This window comes from Thamnophis sirtalis, unplaced genomic scaffold (genome assembly GCF_051295495.1).
Source record: "Thamnophis sirtalis isolate CommonGarterSnake01/CBP01778 unplaced genomic scaffold, rThaSir2_p1.2 scaffold_8, whole genome shotgun sequence".
NCBI classification, from domain to species: Eukaryota; Metazoa; Chordata; class Lepidosauria; order Squamata; family Natricidae; genus Thamnophis; species Thamnophis sirtalis.
Genome location: NW_028261388.1, coordinates 78,250,115 through 78,272,976, shown reverse-complemented (window position 1 = coordinate 78,272,976; position 22,862 = coordinate 78,250,115). Strand labels below are relative to the sequence as shown.

The following is a 22,862-nucleotide window of genomic DNA, read 5'->3' as shown; positions in this document are numbered from 1 at the left end:
TCTATCTATCTCTATCTCTCTATATATCTATCTCTCTATGTATCTCTCTATGTATCTCTCTATGTATCTATGTATCTATCTATGTATCTCTCTCTATCTCTCTCTATGTATCTATATCTATCTATCTATCTATCTCTCTATCTATCTCTATCTCTCTATCATCTATCACACACACACACACACAAACAGCAGAGAGGACAACAGCTTCTGGGGAGAGAAGGAGCCCAAACGCTGTGCTTCCTTGAACCTCAGCAGTCAAAATCCAAGCATGCATGGAGCCACAAATCCCTCTCTCACCATGGAGAGTCTGCAGAGGCAGGGAGATGATTGTAAGCTACAGGCACAGAGCTCAAATTTCCCCTCTCCTTACAAAGGCCCCACAGGCATTTTTAAAAGTAAAACACAAAAAAATATTTTCTAGGTTTTTTCTTGTATTTTTAATATTTTAATTGTTTTTAAGATTAAAGACTGTCTTGTTAATTATACATGTAAATAAATAAGAAAATAAAAGTAAGAACTGTTTTTTCCTAATGCTCGACTGGAATTCTACTAACTGGTAACATTAATAAACTAGAATAATGGAGAATATCCATGGCGGTTGTGGCAGGTTGGTGACCAGAAGCATTAACCATTCATTTAATGGTAAATGGATGTTCTCTTGTCAAATCTATATCGGCAATGATTTTGTGAATGGACAACTTATAAGAACCTCCAAAATTATACCCTTAGAATTCCAATATTGTAAATCCTTGCATTCAGACTCTGGTGCTTTTTCAAATTACTAATATTAGTTTTCTTCTGTAGCTTTCCTGTTTCCAAGGAAACATTTGTTATAATTATACCAAGAGATATGGTCTCATTGCAACTATTGAATTATCTTCCAAATTAAAAAAGAAAAGAATAAATGTTCTAACAACTTACCATAAGGGACCATTCCTTTACCTTCTGAAAAATCACTTGACGACCTTGTGGCATCCAAGCAACAAGTACTGTCACAGCCCTAATTGTTAACCAGCAAACATACAGCCCACAAGCAGCTGTATATAATTCATGGATTTTAGCAGTTCCTGTCCAAAAAGACATCAGCCAACGGCCAGCAAACACTAAAAGCAAAACAAAACAAAAAATTAATTCCTAGTAAGAAAGCTTTGTATTATCTTACGGTCATAAAATAATCTGGATCCAAAAAACTCATTCCATAAATATAGTGGGTCAGTCCAATGTTGTCGGCTGCAAACGTTTAATGAAACTGAAAGCAATTTCAATTACCTGGGGGGTCCATTGTTTAATAAAGGAAGGGATGGATGAAATCCTAACAAGTTATTGTAAAATTACTTTTTATTGATTCAAATAGTATGTATTGCAAGGACATTGCACAGTTGCGTTACACAAAAAACAATGGGTAGTTGCAAAAACACTTGCTACTCTTTGTACTACATTGTCAATTTCCTATAAAATCAAAAGCACACCATGTTTTTTTTTTCCTAGAAAGCTGAATTGTGTACCAGATAGATTATTCATATAATTCAGTATATTGATTTACTGAATTAACCACCCTTGGTGGTTTGCAATAAAAATCCAAACATTTAAAGTAAAACAAATCATTTACGCTAGCAGTTAAAATCAAACAAGCTAAAATCTGAACAAGAAAATGTCTTTTGAAGGCCTTTTAGGAAGCCAATAAAAATGTTAGGCCCCTCAACTCTGCAAAAGCAACATTCCCAAGACTTGGAGTGGCAACACAGAATAACTTGATTCCAACTTGCCACCAAACAAGCAACTGTGGGTGAAACAATAAATGCTGAAATTCATAAACAGGCATTTTCTAATATAACTTGGGCTGGCATTTATGTCTGAAGAAAGACTAGAATTCAGTTTCTATTCTAGCACCCTAACTATTGAATTTATTGGTTTCTATCCTTTTAATTATTTTTATAACTAACTTAAGGCAGCAAATATCTAACACACCTTCACTACAAAAACGTGTGTTTGTGTGTTTGTGTGTGTGTGTGTGTGTGTTGCATTTGTGCTGATAAATAAATAAAGGCATACCATATTTGGGCACACCAGAGGTTGTGACACTAAATACATACATACATACATACATACATACATACATACATACATACACACACACACACACACACACACAAACATATATATTATACATTCACATTATATACAACTAGTCTCAACCATTAACTATTAGCCTACTTAATACATTGTTTATCCTTCTATCCATTCACAATATAAAGTTTGCTCCAGTCTTGTCACCTTGTCTTATATCAATCAAAATTAATGAAAAATTAAGTGACCAAAATGGATACCTTCAATTGTGCAATGCATACCTGGTAATGTAAGGCAGATAAGACTTGCAATCAGGAGTGTTATACACATGAAAATGATAAGCAAAAATATCTGAAATATAGAAAAAGTAATGAATTTAATAAAGGGAAATATATGTATGAAAAACAGTATTAAAGAAAGTGATAGTTACCTCACAAATCTTATGATTATATAATGACAAATAAGCCCTAAGCGTGATTTACTCTCTGGATAGGATACCTTAATTTATAAATCAAAATTATGTTTGATTTTATGAATCAGACCATTTGTTTGTTCCATAAGCCATAACTAAGCAAACCATGCTTAATCTGTTGTATGATTTTAGCTTCCGTGTCTGAACAATTGTAATTTCCGATTATCTGAAAACCCAGGGCATAATTTTTAAATTTTATTTTAATCTTCACTAGTGCAATTTCAGCATTCCATTTCTGCATATTATATTGTCCCAGCATTCAAAGAATCAAAGTAGTTTTTCATATAAAAAGGATGGCAAATTTCAAACTTTCTCAGAAATATATAGACATACTGATTCACACATGGTTAGAGGATTCAGATACTTTAAAAGATGGTGTATGCTTGTTTCTGCGTGAATCCAACATAAACTACTAAAATGCTATCTCAGTCTATGATTTTGTTAAGAGGTGAGTCTAGATTTTTCCAGCCCAGTCCTTACAATCCTAAAATAGAAAAAATAAAGGTAAAAGTTTCCCCTATCCAGTAGTGACCGACTCTAGGGGGCAGTGCTCATCTCTGTTTCTTAGCCAAGGGATCCAGTGTTGTCCGAAGACACTTCTGTGGTCATGGGGCCAGCATGACTATATACACCGAGATGCACATAACACTGTTACCTTCCCCCCGAAGTGGCATCTATTTATCTACTAGAATTTGTATGCTTTTGAACTGCTAGCTGGGCAAGACTTGGGACAAGTAAACAGGACCTCGTCCCTTTGTGTGGTGCTCAGGTCTCGAACCTGGGCTGTCGACTTCACCCAAAGTCATAACTGCTGAGCCCCTGCACCCTTCAAGACAGAAATACTCCCTTTATACTGTATATACTCAAGTATAAGCCTAGTTTTTCAGCCCACTTTTTGAGCTGAAAAAAGCCGCCTCGGCTTATACTCAAGTCAGTGAAAAATTTGCCCGAAATGGAGGAGAAAAAGGGGCGGGGCCATGCCGCTGGGTGACGCTCGTGAATGGCCCAGCGCCCCTGAGTTTCCCCTCCCTCTGTGTCAGTTTGCCGCGCAGCGTGCACCGCACCATCCCCCCTCCTCACGTTCTAATGTAATGCAGGGCTATCTTACGATTCCCCTTCCTCCCCCTCCTGCCGCTCTGCAACGATGTCCCACCTCCTCCTTGTTATGGCAAGCAGCCACATAGCGATGTCCCACCTCCTCTGGTACAGTGATCCAATGATAGGAATCACTGTGCCGTGTGTCATAGGAGGCGGGACATCATCATCACAGCGGGACATCAGCATCATGAGGTGAGTGAAGTATTTCATTGAATACACCGGTATTGTGTGATAATAATTTGTTATGCAGAGCAAATTTTTACAATGGCTACTGTATATTTAATGGGCACAGGCAGGCTGTATATGTTATTCAGTGGGCAATGGCATTATTGGTATCTATTTTTATTTTTGAAATTTATCGGTAGCTGCTGCATTTCCCACCCTAGGCTTATACTCGAGTCAATAACGTTTCCAGTTTTTTGTGGTAAAATTAGGTGCCTCGGCTTATATTCGGGTCGGCCTATACTCGAGTATATACGGTAATTGTTTCATTATATTCCATAGAAAAAAAGGCCCAGCCAAGTGAGAATATATTATCAATCATATCACAATGGGATTCAAAGTGAACATAAGCCAAAGAGACAGATGATATTATACCCTCTTAAAACTACAACCCTAAGAATTAGTTTCTGCAGATAGGAGAAACACAGAATACATCAGACAGTAATTAGTTATTCTAGGTATTAAAATCGCCTACCCTGAGAGGAAATTTTAAAGGCCGGTGATAAGGCTGAAAACCAACAGGTCCTCCTTGTTGTAGTATGGCTTGGTGGGCTGCATGCAGACCTTCTCCTACAACTGGAATGGCATTATTATTGCGAGCTGGTTGGTTATTAGGCTGCTGGTTTGCATTGTTTTCATTCTCTTCCTGGTCTCCCAGTAAGTAAGAATGAAGATCCCTAATACAAGATGTAATAGTATTTAATTGAATATATTAACATGAAAAGAATAAGAATGGCAGTAAGCAATAAAATATGAATAAACTGTTTTCATGGCAGATTCAAACATTATATTCATTCATTTATTCAATTTCTATAGCCACCCATCTCAAATAGGTGACTCTGGACACCAAAGGTGTCACCTTAATTAAGTGGAATGTTTAAAAGGAGCACTGTAAAACGAACAATAACAAAATAATAAGTAGACTAAACGAATGTAATATCAGGAAAGCAGTCCCCTCCCCTTTATTTTGTGCCTTCAAGTCAGTTTTTTTTTACTCCTGGCAATTGTGTGGAAAAGCCCTTTCAGTTTTCTTGTCAAGATTTCAGAAGCGGTTGCCACTGCCTGCTTTCTAGGGCTGAGAAAGGGTGACTGGCCCAAAGTCACCCACTTGCCTTTGTGCCTAAAGCAGAACTAGAACTTACGATCTCCCCGTTTCTGTCCCGATGCCTTAACCACTACATTAAGCAAATACATTATCAGAGATAAACACACGAGATTGCTGCAACTTCATATTTACTCCTTAAGATCAAAACAACTAAAGTTGCCTAAGTCTGCAGCACCACACAGGATAATACATGACTGTAGCCATTAGCATTCAAGGAGTTTTCAACAACAATTGAGCAATAAATGCCCAGTTATATTCCATTTAAATTAAACAAAATATTGCTTTCATTAAGTGAAAGTAAATGAAAGTTGCTTAACCCTTACATCTTTGGAAAGCAGTTGGTTCGTTGCTCATCCTTCCCACACAGTGGAGGCCGTATGGTGTCATCCTGAAAGCAGGTGCCATTTTGGAAACAGTCACATTGTGGCCACTCTGAAATTGCATCCACTTCTGGGATGGCACTGTGTGGTCTCCACTGTGTAGAAAGACTACCCAAGGGGGTGGCTGCTTCCCAAAGATCTACCACAAAGGTCTATGATAGAGGGGCGTGGGGAGGAGTGTGTGGGACCCAGCAGAGTGGGAAGCAGGCCCAAGGCCTATGGGGACCCAGTGAGGGGAGAAAGTGAAGCACAGAATGCCTCAGGGTTGGGGGAGGTCTGGGCCAGGCCATGTGTGAGCTGGGGGAGGTACTACAGTGCTAGGCATCCCAGGGCCTCTCCACTCAAGGTACCGTATTTTTCGGAGTATAAGACGCACCTTTCCCCCCTCAAAAAAGAGGCTGAAAATCTAGGTGCGTCTTATACACTGAATACAGCATTTTTTGCCTCCCAAAACCCCGCCCCCTTCACCAAAATGGCCATGCAGAGCCTCTAAGAAGCGTTTAGAGAGCTCCTGGGGGCTGGGGAGGGTAGAAATGAGCAAAAAACGGTCCATTTTCAAGAAAAGTTTGTTTATGAAAAACAAAGTTTTTTTAAATGAAAAACAGGCTTGTTTTCACGGAAAATGGGCCGTTTTTTGCTCGTTTTTGCCCCCTCTGGAGCACTCTGCAAGCCCCCTAAAAGTTATTCATGCCTTTTGGGTGGAGGATACAGGCCTGTTTTCTTGAAAAACGAGCCGTTTTTGGGAGGTTTGCAGAGTGCAAAAACTTTTTTTTTTAATTTGCCTCTTCAAAACCTTGGTGCGTCTTATACTCTGGTGCATCTTATAAACCGAAAAATAGGGTACGCCATCTGCACAATGATTGCAACAAAACTTGTGATCATAAGGGGCAAGCTCCGTTCTGGTTACAAGTTAAGAACTACCTGTACTTATCGTCAATGTATATTTTAAAGGAATAAAACAATTTCTCTTGCACAAACTTAAAATATAATATAAATGTTGCGTAGTAATTTATACTGCTTCATTTTTAACACCTGCTAAGCCCTTATATGCATATTCTTTTGAGTTGGACTGTAAAGATAAAGCAGACAAACATTGAACACTCAGCTTCAATTATTTAAGTAATAAAAAGTTTAACTCAATCATTTGAAAGGACCGGACTCTTCACACTTACAATAAGTAGCCAGCAGTAACAGTCCATCCTCGTACAAGCCCCTTCAGCCACTGCCTTGTGTGCCCTTGTTCAAGCAAAGCGGGCAGAACCACTTGAAGCAAAAGTAATTCTAAGGAAAGTTCACTTACAGGAGCATCACTGTGGGAATAAAAGAAGCTGACATATTTTAAACTCACTGTCTTACTGATGCAAATCTAATTGTACTGATGTATATCATTAGTTGCATTTTTTCTTAAACAGTGTTAATTGTGGATATTCCTTCCAAGGCAAAATTAAATTAAGTGTTGCATGTCTCCCCCATGACTAGCATGATTCATATTAGGATACAAATCATAACATGTAAAAAAAATCATCCCAATGATAGTCAACTCATATATATGAAAAAATTATGTTTCATAAATGTTTGAGTCAAATATAATGTTAAGTTCAGTGGAAAACTTGGGTCTCTTGTTTTTCTTGTTTTCATTTTGGTTTCAATTAACTGCATATGCTTTGGTGAGAAAGCCAAGAAGAGAAATCATGATTTGAAGAGTTGCCTAAAACCCAATTTTGTTGTGGGAGAGATTATGAAAGGAGAAACAGTTGACTCTGAGATCCATTCACATTTTATTAAATCCACATTTTAACAGCCATCCAAACTAGATAAATATTAATTGATTCACTGTTGTCAGTTCACAGTTATATTACCAGTAGTTCATTACAAATAAACATACAATGCTAAAGTCAAAGAGTATCAGCTATGGAATGAAATAGTTTTTTCTTACCTGTAGAGCATTACATTATACGGTAGAAAGTGAGGCAGAAGATATTTAATAATTCGTATAGGAAGCCAAAGCATGAGCAAGACAATTGAACCAAAGACAATCTGAAACAACAATAAAAAAAAAAGATTCTGTACTAACTTTTCTATTTTTAGCTTCAATTTAAAGCAAATTAAAAATGAGCATAATTCATACTACATGTTTGAAGATAGCAAATTTCTTTCCCGTTTCTTAGCTTCCATTTTTCCATTACCATATTTTGCCCTGACTTAAAAAAAAAATGGTACATAGAATTTAACAGAATCAAAATCCTATCTTAATTGTAATTTATTTTTTTTAGAATTTAGAAGGAGACGTTTTAGCCATACTCTTTGCAAACAATGTTTAGACAGAAATTAATTAAGAGAGGGAAAAGTGCAAATGCACAGTGAGTTTTCTCTAAGAATTTCAAAAACTATTAAAATCTAGGTATTAATTTGGTTATTGATAAGTGGTCTGCTCATAAAGCCACATTTATGAACCAGTAAGAGTTCAATTATAACTATTTTGACCTTGAAATCACATTATCAGGTTCCCTTAATTTTAAAAACTTAACTGTTAATGTGAGTACTCATATAAAACATAAAAAATAAGAAGTCAATGTAGTGTATACATTGTTAAATAATCTACAGATGTGGATTATACAGTAAAAACTGAAATTATCTATGACAGCTTTTGTCAAGTTCTATTAGTGTAAGGCACAAAAATGAACCAGACTTCTGGTGATTTAGAACACGTTTCCTTAGAATAAGACAGTAATAAACACATATTTATGGTTTAATTTCCTATAGATTCAATGTGACAAAAGTTAAGATATCATCAATGCCTATTAAAATCTGAGAGTAATTATAAATTGTTAGTTGACATGCTGAGTACAGGGGCAAGACATTTAATTATAAAAAGAATCTGAATGCAGAGTTATTTGTTATAATAAGAAAATTAACATTATAAAGAAACTGGAAATGTAACTTTACCACTGACAAAATAAACCTCCTGAGATGTCTATAAATGGGCAAGTGAATCATTTCTTGAACTGGATTAAAATCTGGATCATTTAAATTCCTCAGAAACCAGAGGACACCAGGTCTCAGTACCTGAAAAGGAAAATTCAATGTTTTGAAATCATTTTTCTAATAATTTAATTTCTAGAAATCTGTAATGCTCCACATTAATTTTCAGTATAATTATAGCACCCTCAATTTGTTAAAAACAAGTGAGCCAGTTTTGCTGCTAATGAGAGATACAATGTTTTAGGAAAGGGTATCAGATGATTCTGATGTAAAAAGCCTGCTGGTTGAATGTTATCTTCATGAGTTGGGAAGCACTCAAACCACTGAGGCTGACTCCACTAGGAAACACCTGGAGCAGTTGGGTCACATGTTGTGTATCCCAATCTGAGCCTCTGAATGAGTCACAAACTTTAGAAAGCTGATGTACTTCTGGCAGCTCTTCAATGAGAACAATCTATCCAATCTAGATTCTGTGTATTCATGTCCTGTAGCCCATGTATCCTGGACTTGTTTCTTTGATCTTGGGCCAACTAATAACCCTCCCAAAACCACTAAAGTTTGGATCATGATCTTATTATGTTACTCTTCTGCTGCTCTAACTTTGGACTTCTTCACAATCAACCTCTTGTATTTCTGTAAACTATGTTTGTGTCCAACAGCATACAGGCCTGTTTTGTGTGCCATTGCCTGTTAATTTACTGCATTTTTCGGAGTACAAGACGCACCTTTTCCCCTCAAAAAAGAGGCTGAAAATCTGGGTGCGTCTTATACATCGAATACAGCATTTTTTGCCTCCTGTAACCCCGCCCCTTCTCCAAAATGGCCGTGCATACCCTTATGGAGGCTTTCAGAGAACTCCTGGGGGCTGGGAAGGGCAGAAATGAGGAAAAATTGGGCCGTTTTTTGCCCCCCCCCCCAAGCAGCACTCTATAAGCCTCCATAAGGCTATGTATGCAATTATTTTCACAAAAAACGGGCCTGTTTTCACGAATAATGGGCTGTTTTTTGCTCATTTTTGGCTTCCACCCACCCAGGAGCACTCTCCAAGCCCCCCAAAGGCTACTCATGCCTCTTTAAAAAAAAATGGGCCCAATGTTGTGAAAAACGGGCCGTTTTTGGCAGGTTTGCAGACTGCAACTTTTTTTTTCTTTTTTGAACGCTCTTTAACTGATTGATGAGAATTGACCAAGTGTTGTGCCAGCAGATTGTCAGCGATTTCCTTCTCCAGCACATGGTTAAATACACCTGGAAACATCCACCTACTTACCTACTCTCTCTCTCTCCCTACCCATCTACTGTATTTCTCTCTCTCTCTCTATCCCTCTACCTACTCTCTCTCCCTCTCTATATACCTACGTACCTACCTACTCTCTCTCTCCCTATCTATCTACTGTATTTCTCTATTTCTCTCTCTCTCTCTCTACCTAGTAACCTACCTACTCTCTCTCCCCCCCTACCTATTTACTGTATTTCTCTCTCTCTCTTCCTCTCTCTCTATCCCTCTACCTACCTACCTACCTACTCTCTCTGTCTCCCTACCTACTTACTGTATTTCTTTATCTATCTATCTATCTATCTATCTATCTATCTATCTATCTATCTATCTATCTATCTATCTATCTATCTATCTATCTATCTATTCCTTTATCTACCTACCTACCTAACTACTCTCTCTCTCTCTCTCTCCCTCCCTCCCTACCTACCTACCTACTGTATTTCTCTCTCTTTCTCTCCCTCTCTATCCCTCTACCTACCTACTTTTTTTTTAATTTGCCTCTTCAAAACCTTGGTGCATCTTATACTCCGGTGCGTCTTATACTCTGAAAAATACGGTACTTGTAATACAAAGTAAACTACTTTAAACTCAGCCCTATATGTGTGGTTGGTCTGGAAGTCAAGTTTTCAAGAATTCCCTAGCATTATTGGATTTAGCTTGGGCCAGGATTCTCAACATTTCCCAGTTGAAACTATGGTTGAGTCTGTCCATGTATTGTGATATAAAGGAGTTTTCATTCTGTTTTCTGATTATTAGTTGGTGTTCATGGATGTGCTCTGATAATTTAATCCTAACTCCCTCCAGCAACCAACATCCAGATAAGCATGGGTTAACACCACACAAATAATCAAGCAAAAACAATAATTTAATCAAAAAACAACCAAGGAAAAAACTACACTCCCACTAACACTGGCAGGGGAACCTATTATATTTAGGGAGTAGACCCATACTCACTAGCACTAGTTGGGTAACAAAACATCTGCAAGCAAACAACCAAGCTCAGAGAGAACCAAGAACGACTCAGTTCAATCCTCAGCTACATATATTCTTTTTTATTGTATTTATTTTAACAATGATGCCGCAGTTGTGGGGTTTACTGTATTTTGTTGATTGGCCAAAATATTTTTAAAATAAATGCAACAGAGCCTAGAAGAAGTTTGACATTTTGGAGAAGTCTTACAACAATGAAGCGGGAATATGAGCAAAAGATTGTTTAAAAATTTATAATATTCACTGTGCAGTGTTTTGCAATTATCATAGTGAGTGCTGACAATGAAAGCAAGTCAGCAAGCTATTTCAATGGTTCCAGGGTTTCATCAATGGTATGATGTCAAAAAAGATAATGGTGGACACTTCAATCAAGGCTAGTGGCACTCTACACTAAAACTAACCATCCAAGAGCTGGTTTCTTGGTAATTATAATGTTACATAAATCTCTTGCAGTCTTAAAATTCTAAGCTACGGCAATAGCAGTAACTAATGGATTATTTATCAAATGTCACTGACTCCAAAGTATTTGCATTTCATGCCCATGCCAGATTAAAAAATCTACCTGATTTGCTTCACTGTTCATTTACATTTAATTGGGCAGGAAAATAATTCTCTCATGTCCTCTAGAGTTTTCAACATGTTTTTTTTTCTCGTGGCAGCTTTAAAATGATGGGCAATTGATTATACAGGGAATTTCCCCATCTAATACAATTAACTTGACTATCTCCCAAACTTGAACAATATTCAGAGTTTGACCTTCCTATATTTAAAAGGAACCTTAAAATTATTCTTTTAGGGTAATATGATGTTGGAAAAATATATTCTTTTCAGCTGTAGTACCCAATTCCAATTTAAATTAAGATAGTGCCCAAGTTAAAAGACATTTGAAAATTTTTATACATGCATTACACTGTGTTGTGATTGTTTTAATGTCTAATGTAGCCCATGAACATATACGTGCATGTGAAATAATACCACTATTATTGCATTTCATTCTGACACTTTGTATAAAGGCCCATGACTTACATATTTAAAAAAAATATAGAGTTGAAATTTAAATAAATATAAATCCGATACATATACAGAATCTGCTAGCTCTACTGAACCACTAATCCTACTTAGTTTAGAGCTCTATAAAACTGCTTCCCTTCCATCTGGCAATTTAAAAATTTGTCTCTGAGCTTGTTCCCCCTGCCCTACCGCATCCCCTTCTCCTCTCTTCTTTTCTTTTGCGCCCTTTCTTTTCAAAGTGTAAAAGTGTGGGCTGGGATTTTCTTGCTTTACTCATCTTACATAAACTGGTTTGGGAAAATGTTTAATTGGACGTGATACTAATGGGTTTACAAAATTAAATCTGCATAGTATTTAGCCTGATTATTCCTGATCCCAATATATTTTGGCATGAAAGGCTTACTCAGATTGTTTGTTGATGAAATAGTGCAGTTGTCCTATATACATTTTTAATTTACTTTTAAAATTAGATTAATTTGAACACCCGATAGATTTTTGCAAAGACACAAATGAGGAAAACTTTTATCATTTAACACCCAGATTTTCAATGTATTTTCAATACTTACTTCTCTCAGGAGGAGGATGAAGGATGCAAAATAGAAGACATATACCATTCCGACTAGCCAATGTAGGAACATTGTAGTGCCAGGGGCAGACTGAAAGCTTAATTCTCTATCCTTCAAAGTAGCATCAAACATTTCCTATGTAAAAGATAGCAATGATATTTTTCGGCCTTTCAATCTGGGAGTGACTCATAGCTTTACAATGACAAAAAACACCAACCTTTCACATGTTCTCATAATAAGAAAACACCTGTAGAAACTCCATTATGACACTGGATGGCCTATCAATTATATTTCATAGAAAAGTGCAGCACTTCATTGTATTTGGAAAATAAATCTATAGTAAACAATTTTCGCTAAGAGCCAGACAAAATCTAAAATCTAAGCTACATGGCTTAGGACCAGCGTATCTGCGAGACCGCCTACTGCCACACACCTCCCAATGGCCGATAAGATCCCACAGGGTGGGCCTCCTTCGGATGCCGTCAGCCGGACAGTGTCAGCTGGCGGGTCCCCAGAGGAGAGCCTTCTTTGTGGCTGCTCCGACCCTGTGGAATCAGCTACCCCCAGAGGTCCGGACCTTACCCACTCTCATGGCCTTCAGGAAAGCTGTTAAAACCTGGCTGTTCCGGCAGGCCTGGGGCTGTTGACCTTATTGTTAAGGTCCAGCCCCTATTAGATCGAATACGTGTTGGGAATTTTAAACTATTCCTTTTATTTTTCTTTTATTTTTTCTTCCTCTTTGTAAGCCGCCCGGAGTCCTTCGGGATTGGGCGGCCTATAAATTCAATAAATAAATAAATAAATAAATAAATAAATAAATAAATAAAAATTAAATTCCAATTGAAAAATATAACCTCTTCAATTTTCCAATTCCAATTTACAAATACAGATAGTCCTCGAATTATGACCACAATCGAGCCCAAAATTTATGTTATTGAGACATTTGTTAAGGGAGTTTTGCCCCATTTTATGACTTTTCTTGCCACAGTTAAGTGAATCACTGAAGTTGTTAAGCTAATAACAAGGTTGTTAAGTGAATCTCGCTTCCTCATTGACTTTGCTTGTTAGAAGGTCACAAAAAATGATCGCATAACACTCGGACACTCCAACCGTCACAAATATGAACCAGTGGCCAAGCATTTGCATTTTCATCATGCAACCATGGGGATGCTGCAACGGTTTTAAGTATGAAAAATAGCCACGAGTAACTTTTTCAGTCCTGTTGCAACTTTGAACGGTCATTAAACAAACAGTTGTAAGTTGAGGTCTACCTGTATAACTTCTCTCAAGCAAAATTATCACTGCAAAATAATGTTTTCCCCAAAAATGCTAATCTTACCAGCGAACAAATGTCCAGCCACCAGCCACAGATAAGAGGAAAAACACCGATTTCTACCACCACTAATAAGGACACCTGCAATACAAAAAAGTCAGATAGTTTGTATATTCACAAGTACTGAATATTGACTAAATTCATATTTATTTTTATAACTTTCTGCCTACAGATTCGATTTTATTAAATATCTGATTTTTAAGACTTGTCTTACCTTGACAACTATGTAGCACACACCAAGCAGGCGACGTGATCTCTGAAATTTTACAAGCGCTGCCACACCCTATATAATATGGTCAAAGAAATAGATATATTTCATAGTGTCATATTATTTTATGGATACGAGTGTTAATTCACAGGAAATCATTTCAGTCAATAGGACATTCTGAACCCCACACAAATAGAGTAGTTAATCCACTGTGCTTCCAATACTCTACTACAGAGGAAGCTTGATACTAATAATCTAAGAATGGAATTTCTACCAGGGGCAGGTTCTGGCAGCCGCTACTGCTAGTTTGCTCAGGGGCGCGGCACGCATGCATGCTTGATGTGCACTGCGCGCTCATGTGCAGCACCACTAAAATTTCTCTGCGCATGCGCAGAAGCAAAAAACATGATGGCAGCGCTTATGACGACGCTGAGAGAACTGGTTCATGGGTGTGGCAGGCCTGGGTCGCTGCCAGTTCCAGTGACCCAGTTACTACCGGTTCAGCCAAACCAGTCCAAACCGGTAGGAACCCACCTCTATTTTCTACCCCAAAATAGATAAAGTAAAATCTGCTACAGTGGTGGGATTCAGCCAGTTCGCACCTATCCGGCAGAACTGGGTGTTAACTTTCTGAGCAGTTCAGAGAACTGGTTGTTGGAAGAAATCTCATTTTGGTTTTTTCCATTTTTACAGAGCTAATCCTGTAAGGAAGGCAGGAAGGAAACATTCTGGTGTTGTTTCTAGCATAATCTTTATTGCCCTGCTTACAGAAACTGCCTCTCCGGTTAACCCTTATTACATTGTGACAGCTAAAGCAAAGCGCCCATTGACGTGAGTGACTTTGAGTTGGCTACTCCCATACGGTCACATGACCACTGGTCCACGCCTACCCAGCTAGTCATTAGGGCAGAGAACCAGTTGTTAAATTATTTGAATCCCACCACTGATCTGCTGGTAGAGTGACCAACCAATGTTCAAATGTTGAGATTTATACAAGTATTTAAAAGGATACATGACTGACAATTAATGAAACTGCCAGCAGCACATAGCCAACGATGGTTGTGATTAGGCCTTCGAAGTGAGAAGCTTGAACCTAAAAACCATAAACACACAATATGTATACATCAAATAGACCACTTGTGGAAGACCTATAAAACATTGCACATACTATACATTATAAATCAACCCTCAGATTTTCTATTACATGTGTATTTCATTCCTAAATAATGTTAATTTTAACACAAAATTTAACACTAGTGATGCTGATATTTATTATTAGCTGACTTTACACTACACAACTGCTTAACTATGACAGGTTAATCAAACAATTATAAACAGATACTAGATTTACATCTTGCCCTTTTTGTAAAGAAACTCAAGTAGGCACACAGTGTTCCCTTCCTATTTTCCTTCCAGAACAAACCTGTGAGAGGATTGGGCTGAAAGAGAGTGAACGTCCCCAAATCATTCACTTAACAACTCCAGCAGAGGGTAAACTGGATTGAAAATCCTAATCAATATTCACTTGATGCACCACCCAATAATCATAATCATCCTCCCACCCAAAGCAACTCAGTGAAAGATTTTTTATCAGGTAGACATGTCTTTCCTCTGGCCATACCATAGTTTGTGCCTACCACTTAACATTCCCTTTCCCCAAATTCCTGGAATGTGCAGGTAATATGCGTTTAAGAGGATTATTTGCTTTTCAAAAAGAAATAACTACTTTTCTTTTGTGCTTCCGCTGAACATGGGGACAGAAAATTCTGTCCAAAAATACATATTATGGGGAAAACTGGGTGCCCTCTCACCTATATCACAATTTTTGCAGAAAGGAAAGTTAAAGGAATCACAGATACATTCCTTCCCTATGTTTTTGGTGAAAGTTGTGCTTGGATTTCTTGTAAAAAACCAACACATCGGATAAAAATCACCCCTCCTTTACTCCCGGAAACCTGGGAAACCAGTAGGAAAGAAGGATGATTCATTTCATAAGTAAAACTTCCGTGGGATTACAGGATCACTTACATATTCTTCAAAGCCAAGCCCAACTATAGAGAAGTGTCCGATGTGATAGGGGCAAAATGCTAGGAGAGAAAGAAATTGGTGACAGGTGGCTCTTTTTGATAAATGTACATCTTAAAATTAACTATTAGATATAATAGATTAATCAAATAACTGGATTTATAAATTTGCTATATAAACATGGCCCATGGTATGCCAAATAACAATTTAGTGCAAATGAAATGAAACAATTTAGTGCAGAAACCTCTTCAGCCTGTTGTCTTGTTTTATTATCTGGATTAAACAATTCTGGTCATGATTAGCTGTAATTGGTTAAAAACAAGTCAACTTCAGAATTAAGCTGACCATAATTACAATTAACTATAGTTCTGAATTCAGAAACTTGATGAATTAAAAGCAGTAATGAAAGCAGAAATATCAGCCTCTTCTAGACAACGAGAGCCATGAGTCCAAGTCTCTATGTGGACCAATTATTTTTGGGTGAAAATATAATTATTCAATAAACCAACATTTGATTAATACTGTCTGGATTTTATAGATTTTGTTTAAAAAATTGCCTCAAAAGGATTAGTTTTCATAGCAAAACTATTTTTCTATGGTTTCAGTTTGCATGGATTATAATTGGCATGTATTAGAGTAAAAATCAGATGCAACAAATAATGGTATGAGCACATTCATGGGTAAAAAAAACCATTTGATGCTATATGTAAAATTATAATTATGCAGTCACTAAATTGCACATGGAGTCAATTTTCTTTGAGAAAGATAAAAATGCTATTTCTTTTCCTAACAAAAAGACATAATTAGTAGTTAAAATCCATGCAGCTCTAGTATAATTTTTACCATATGAGAAAATATTCTGAAATAATTGAAAATGCTGTAACTTACCAAAGACAAGTATGAATAGTGTGTTTAACGATACCACCCAAAACACATGTTCCTGAAGAGGTAGGGAAAAATGAAAAGTAACCATACAAAACTAACTGATAAGCAATATTATCTTCTATTGTGTTCTTCTCATTCTGCTACTAATTTCTTTTCTAATTTTTCTACAATGCAATGTAGCGTTTTCTGCAATAACTTTTTTTATCTGTAGGCTGCACATTCACATCATCATGAGAAAGGTTAATGTGTTAATGTGTTCAATTTGTATGGCTGCCCATCTCAAACAAGTGACTCTGAATGGCAAACTATCATAACATCAATTAAAAGTTATAACCACTATACAAAAAGTAAAAGTAAAAACAGATAGCAGTTGAGTATTATTATAATTCATATATGTTAGCATAGCTAGGAAATGGACCCTTTCAGACATTTGGGACCCCAAACCTGGGCATATAAGCAGATCTCCAAGGCCTTCCGAAAGGCTGACAGAGATGGGGCTCTCCTAATAGCTAGAGGGAGAATATTCCAGAGGGCAGGCAATAGGCAAAGAAAAAATACCAAGGAAGACAAACCTTCCTTGGCTGTTACGAGTCAGAGTTTGCCCATCCTGCTGGACCAGATTGGACTGGTAGAAACAACTGGGAGAGAAGATGGTCTCTCGGATAACTTGGTCCCAAGCCAGGAAGGGTTTAAAGGTGAAGCGCACCCAGAAACACACTAGAAACCTGTTGTGGCCCAGCAGGAGCCGTTGGAGCTGCAAACAGACTCCGCCAGCGAGGGGCCTTATGAGTCGGCTCTGGAAGTGGTGGAGGATCTGGACAGGGTTCCGACTCCGAGCAGGGCGCAAGAGGCTGGTTGGCCACCAAGAGGCGCCTGAGGCATGGAGCAGCGGTGAGAGTGTGCTCCTGACGTCATGCCTTGGAGTAGTGATGAGGAGACAAGGGAGGTGGTTTTGGATGCCCAGCAACGCCAGGCAGATCAACGTAGAGAGCAGCTACGCAGTTACCAAAGATAATTGGACCCAGGTGATTGTAATTAGGCTCTTCTCAAGATTGTATTTAAAGAGAGACTGGGAGGAGCCTGGTTTTGCAGGATTCAATATCATTCCTAACGCTGGAGAAGCTATTATCTATCGAAGTCTGAGTTGCTGCCAAGGTTCTTATCTGTTTGTTATGCTTGGCTTTCAGCCACTGAGGTTTTGGTTTCTTGCTAATAAAGTGCTGTGACATTCCAGTTAAGCGTGTCTCGGCATTCGTTACTGGACGGAGGAGGGGGTCAGAACAGAAACCAATGCTGTTCATGAAGTAATGGGTATTATATATGTCAAGTAATTACTATCTGTGCAGTAAATATGTCACACACACTATTAGGTTTTTTTAAAAACTTGGCATTTCTAAAAAGTATGTGGTATATTTAGTTGACACTATATTCAAAAATTTAACATATTTGGATTTTACTTGCTAGATCAGAATGACAGTACTAGCAATAACCATTACAATTCACTTACCAAAAAAACTAGGGATCCATCAAGTCCAAGCATCTATAAACAAGAAATAATTTTGAACATTAACTAACGTAGCCTATAGCATTCAAGAGGCTGATAAGTTTTAAAGAACAATCTGTCCTCAACTTATTGGAAATGTGCAAAAATTAAGTTGGGTTAAAAGTGACATACCAGGTGGATTGATGTACTGTGCTCAATCATTAATTATGGTTTATAAATCAAAATGGCTGAGTTCACATATTATGCTAATGGATCGAACACTGTGAATTAGTACAATTTGTACAGCCAATATATGCTGGTCTCTGACCACAATAAAAGTTTGTTTTGATGAATCTAATATTTTTACAAAGAATCAGAAATGCATATCTTCTATTGCTATTTTCAACTGGAAAAGCAAATTCAAGAATTAGAGAAATAGCAAAAGGGAAAAGGATACTTTATAAAGTTATACTTTAAATTTTTCATACTCTAAATTGTTTCAAGACTTTTTACAAAGCATATTATCTTTTAAATACGCCCTTTTCACCAACAATATTCTCTGTCTTCTCCAAACTGCTGTTTTTTCTCTCTACTAAAGGGGTGAGGGGACTTTTTTTATTATTACAGGTTGCTTTGTGTCGATTGTAATATATGGTTTGATCAATATAAATTGGAAGCTGAAGCTGAAAAAAGGATGCGGCACAGAAAACTATTCTCAATGACAAGCAGATTAAACTTTTCAAGCTGTTCCATGACTCCAAGGAAAATGCATTTCTGAATGTATAGGCCATACTCACTCTCTCCCATGTAAGTTCTTCTGCTGCTCGATCCCATTCCAATGCATTCCAATTCATGTCATCTACAGAGAGTATCAAAATATTGTTAAAAGGAAAAAAAAATTGATATATTTGCTATATTCTTCAAGGAGAACACTATTCGTATTTGCTCCAGGCTTGGACAGTTCTAGTTTGATGGTTGGGTATATTGTGATGTTATCTAGGATATGTTTGAACTTCTGGAAACAGAGGAATTGGAAAGGATTGTCTGTTCTATAAACACTGCTACTGTACATGTGATCTAGACCATTACTCCTAGCTTATTCAGGCAGGAAAGGGGTGTGTGAATGACTGGATCCAAAAGACTGGATTTTCTCTTCTTGGACAGAGGATATGCCACTAGCATTGATAATGTTACCCAGTTTGGATTAATGAAGCATCTGACACCAACGTCAGAGAGGAGCAAGGACCCCTCATTTAAACCCTGAGCTACAAATATTTTCCTTTATTGATAAGCCACCTGCCTTGAAAGAACACTCTGTCTTAAAGAAGCGATCCCTCTTTCCAGTCCTATTGGAGAATTATCATCCTATTTCCATATACTTCCCCTTTGTGGAGAAAGCTGTTGAAAATGTATTGTTTTAGGTGCAGAAGATTGTTGATGACATGGATTATCCGGAGTCTTTTTGACTGGATTCAAGCCTTAGTACAGAACAGAAGCAGCACTCTTGGGACCCAGTGAGACCTAGGAGTTGGGAGCTTCCCCCCTCTTGTTTCTGTTAGACTACTTCACATCCTTCAGTATCACCATGATACATTATTGAACTACCTATAAGGTCAGTCTGCTGGTGGTTCTACTCAGTGCTTATCAATGGGGAGCAATTGAGCAGATAGTTTCCACCCCTACCTGAGCCAGTACTTGGTCTCTGGAAAACATGAAGGTCCACATGGATAGAAACAAACTTCAGATTTAACCTCAGAAAGACAAAGTTACCATTTATCCAGAAACATCCTGATCTGTGAACATTCCGGTATTCGTTCTGGACAGAGCTGCTCTACTAATAAAGAAAGTGATCCACGCTTCCGCTAAAGAAGGTAGAAACTCTGATTGGAAGCTTTGACCAAGATGCTCAGTCTACAGTGATACATGTCATCATCACTTGTACAAATTAACAGCATTATGGTCTATAAAAGAATTTAAGTTCACAAGCTACAGTTGGAATATAAGATTGCCAAGATACCAGTAGGTGACCGATGCTTTATAAATATTACACCACTTCTTCAATTGCTGCATTGGTTAGCGTCCAAGTCCAATTTAAAAACACTATTTTTGATGTAGCCTATCTTATATGGCTTGACTCCAGAGGCTATTATCTCCAGATATAATCTGCCTGGTCCATGCCTGCATGCAGAGTGTATAATTAGAGACCTGTGTAAATTCAAACGGTCAGAGACAGTTCTGACCTTGGCAAAGAAATACCTGTACAAATAAATCAGTGTTTCCCAACCTTGGCAACTTGAAGATGTCCGGACTTCAACTCCCAGAATTCCCCAGCCAGCATTCGCTGGCTGGGGAATTCTGGGAGTTGAAGTCCGGACATCTTCAAGTTGCCAAGGTTGGGAAACACTGAAATAAATAAATGCAGGATAACAAGCTGTACAATTAAATAGTCCTCTTATTATAACATGTAAAGAAGTACAAATATTTTGGTAGCTGTAAAGGTGGTCTTTTCAATGTTTAGGCAGATATGGTCAGCTGCTTATCAGAATTCAATAGAATAATTATTATAATTTACTCAATTATCGGAGAAGTCTGAAACTTCATTTTACTTGCTGTATTGTTACCGTAATACAAAATGCACAGTGATGCTTTTAAAATGTAATTGTGTTTACTAATATTGTACGATCTGAAGAAAAAAAAACAAAGTATAGTTAAGTAATCTTTGAAATTATTATTTCTTCCTAGAAAGTAACCCTTGAAATAAATGGGCCACAATATATAATCAGTATACCTTGTCCTCCATTGTTTGCATCTGCTGCATCTTCAACTACAACGTCTTCTTCATCTTCATTGTCTTCTTCTTCTTCATCTGGCTGTTCTTCTAGGATTTCTGGATTTTCACCTACAACTACGTTCTCAGCAGGCTGGTCCGCAGGCTGATCAAGTACAGCATTTTCAGCACCAGCGTTTCCTACACCCTGAGCCTGAGTGCAGAGAAATCAACAAAAATTTCAGTCGAACTAAGATGATGCACTGTACTTTTATCAGGGGAAATTGTTCGAATATTCTAAACAGCAAATGTAGAAACAAACTTCTTTTTAACAAGGCCTTGTTGCTATAGAACAGGGATGTCAAGCAGGGGTTTTATTGAGGGCCACATAAGGGTTGTGGAGTGAAGGTGGACGTGGCCAGGTTGGCCATGGCCAGCACATCACTTGTGTCAGGGGCGCCTATGGGTGGCCTGAGCGCTGTGAAGGCCTTGTGCAATCCTCCGTCAGTGAAAACGGAGCCCAGGAGGACTGCAGCCAGCCCTCCTGAGCTCCATTTTCACTGGCAGAGGCACCGCAGGCTAAGCACACTGCAGGCCGGATCCGGCCCATGGGCCTTGAGTTTGACACCCTTGCTATAGATTAATACTCAGACCCAGCTGGGAGCTGATTTGGTCTAATAATTAAAGCTTGGTTAGGAACCAAGAGACCATGAATTCTAGTTCTGCCTTAAGTTTAAAAGCCAGCTGAGTGACTTTGCACTAGTTACTCTCTCTCATCCCAGAAGGCAATAAACCAATTCCCGCTGCAGCCAATGGATCAACACTCAGTTGTCCTGAAAAAAAAAAAAGATATCCTGTATTTGCAGGAAAACACTAAGGTGAAAAACAAAGGTTGCTATAGAGAGATTCTTAACACTTCAGCACAGAGCTATTCTACAGTTCCATCTATAGTGTGAAAAGTAGATCGTAGACTGTATGTGGCCTCTGATGTCCCCCTACTCTCCTTGTTTTGCATACATTGGTGTCATATTCCATGCAACCTACCAATCAGATGAGTGTAGGCTGCAGGAAAGAGATCCCTATAGCCCATGAATTGCATTAGAATCAGGGTGTAACTGCAAAACTCCAGTCTATATTATGAGTAGAAATTTATATGAATATAGAGTATATCAAAAAGTTCCTGGTAAGTTTTAAGTTCATGGTTTCCTCAGAAAACAATACGCTAAACTGAGACCTAAAGGAGGAAATAACTATAATCTGACAAAGGCTGAGTAACCAAGCTTCAGATGTAGAAATTATTCTGGACTATATAGCAGTGTGTTCATATATCACAAATTTAATTGTTTGAAAACTTCAAAAGTTTATAAGACTGAAAGCCTTGGCTTCCTTGATTTCACATCACTATTATATGACATTAGAATACATTGGGAGAGGAGTCTTAATTTCATATGCACAATATTTTAAAAGTGTGGAAAACCAAAATCTCCCAGTCTCGGCAACTTCCAGATATGTAACTTCAATTTGTACAATTTTCAGCAATGGTCATATTGCATAAAGAATTCTGGGAATTGAAGTCAATACATTTCCAAGCTGTTACGGTTATAATCTGTGAAAATTGAAAACAAGCCATCTGTAATCTATGATAAATGAAACAAGCCAACGTCGTAAACTATGACTTGGCTGGTTTTCTATTTGGTACATTAAGGTGAAACTCTTCAAATCTGCCAGATGGCCTTATGTGACAGCTGAGAACTAAGTGTTTTGGTAATGGAACAAATATGTGTATTTGAAATGACAGATATAACTAGGGTGAGATACAGATACAAACAGGTTGCATCTTTGGTTGACTAGTAAATTACAGTAAACGGGGGAAAAAACCAACTCCAGTATTCTAGTAGTGTATGCTTTGTAACAGCTAGAGGATTTCAGAGCTCTTTCCAGAAAAATATTTATATCCTCTCCCTTATTTTAAATTATAGTGGGCTTTTTTCC

The 22,862-nt window shown here is 37.7% G+C and overlaps 1 protein-coding gene across 2 annotated transcripts in view; it reads right to left on the bottom strand.

The window, feature by feature from the left end:
• MARCHF6 (membrane associated ring-CH-type finger 6) overlaps positions 1 to 22,862 on the bottom strand; it is a 58,991-nt gene that overhangs the window by 10,872 nt on the left and 25,257 nt on the right. Inside the window, exons 7-21 of one of the 2 annotated variants that reach the window (XM_087721957.1) lie at positions 20,892 to 21,084; positions 18,901 to 18,962; positions 18,128 to 18,160; positions 16,624 to 16,675; positions 15,739 to 15,797; positions 14,732 to 14,803; positions 13,717 to 13,785; positions 13,509 to 13,583; positions 12,170 to 12,304; positions 8,291 to 8,410; positions 7,281 to 7,381; positions 6,517 to 6,654; positions 4,335 to 4,536; positions 2,349 to 2,418; positions 922 to 1,103 (exon numbers count right to left, since the gene is read on the bottom strand). In XM_087721957.1, coding sequence (XP_087578083.1) covers positions 922 to 1,103; positions 2,349 to 2,418; positions 4,335 to 4,536; positions 6,517 to 6,654; positions 7,281 to 7,381; positions 8,291 to 8,410; positions 12,170 to 12,304; positions 13,509 to 13,583; positions 13,717 to 13,785; positions 14,732 to 14,803; positions 15,739 to 15,797; positions 16,624 to 16,675; positions 18,128 to 18,160; positions 18,901 to 18,962; positions 20,892 to 21,084 — 1,563 coding nt within the window. Of the gene's footprint in view, positions 1 to 921; positions 1,104 to 2,348; positions 2,419 to 4,334; positions 4,537 to 6,516; positions 6,655 to 7,280; positions 7,382 to 8,290; positions 8,411 to 12,169; positions 12,305 to 13,508; positions 13,584 to 13,716; positions 13,786 to 14,722; positions 14,804 to 15,738; positions 15,798 to 16,623; positions 16,676 to 18,127; positions 18,161 to 18,900; positions 18,963 to 20,891; positions 21,085 to 22,862 lie in introns of both variants that reach the window. The other variant, XM_087721958.1, reaches the window with a different exon arrangement.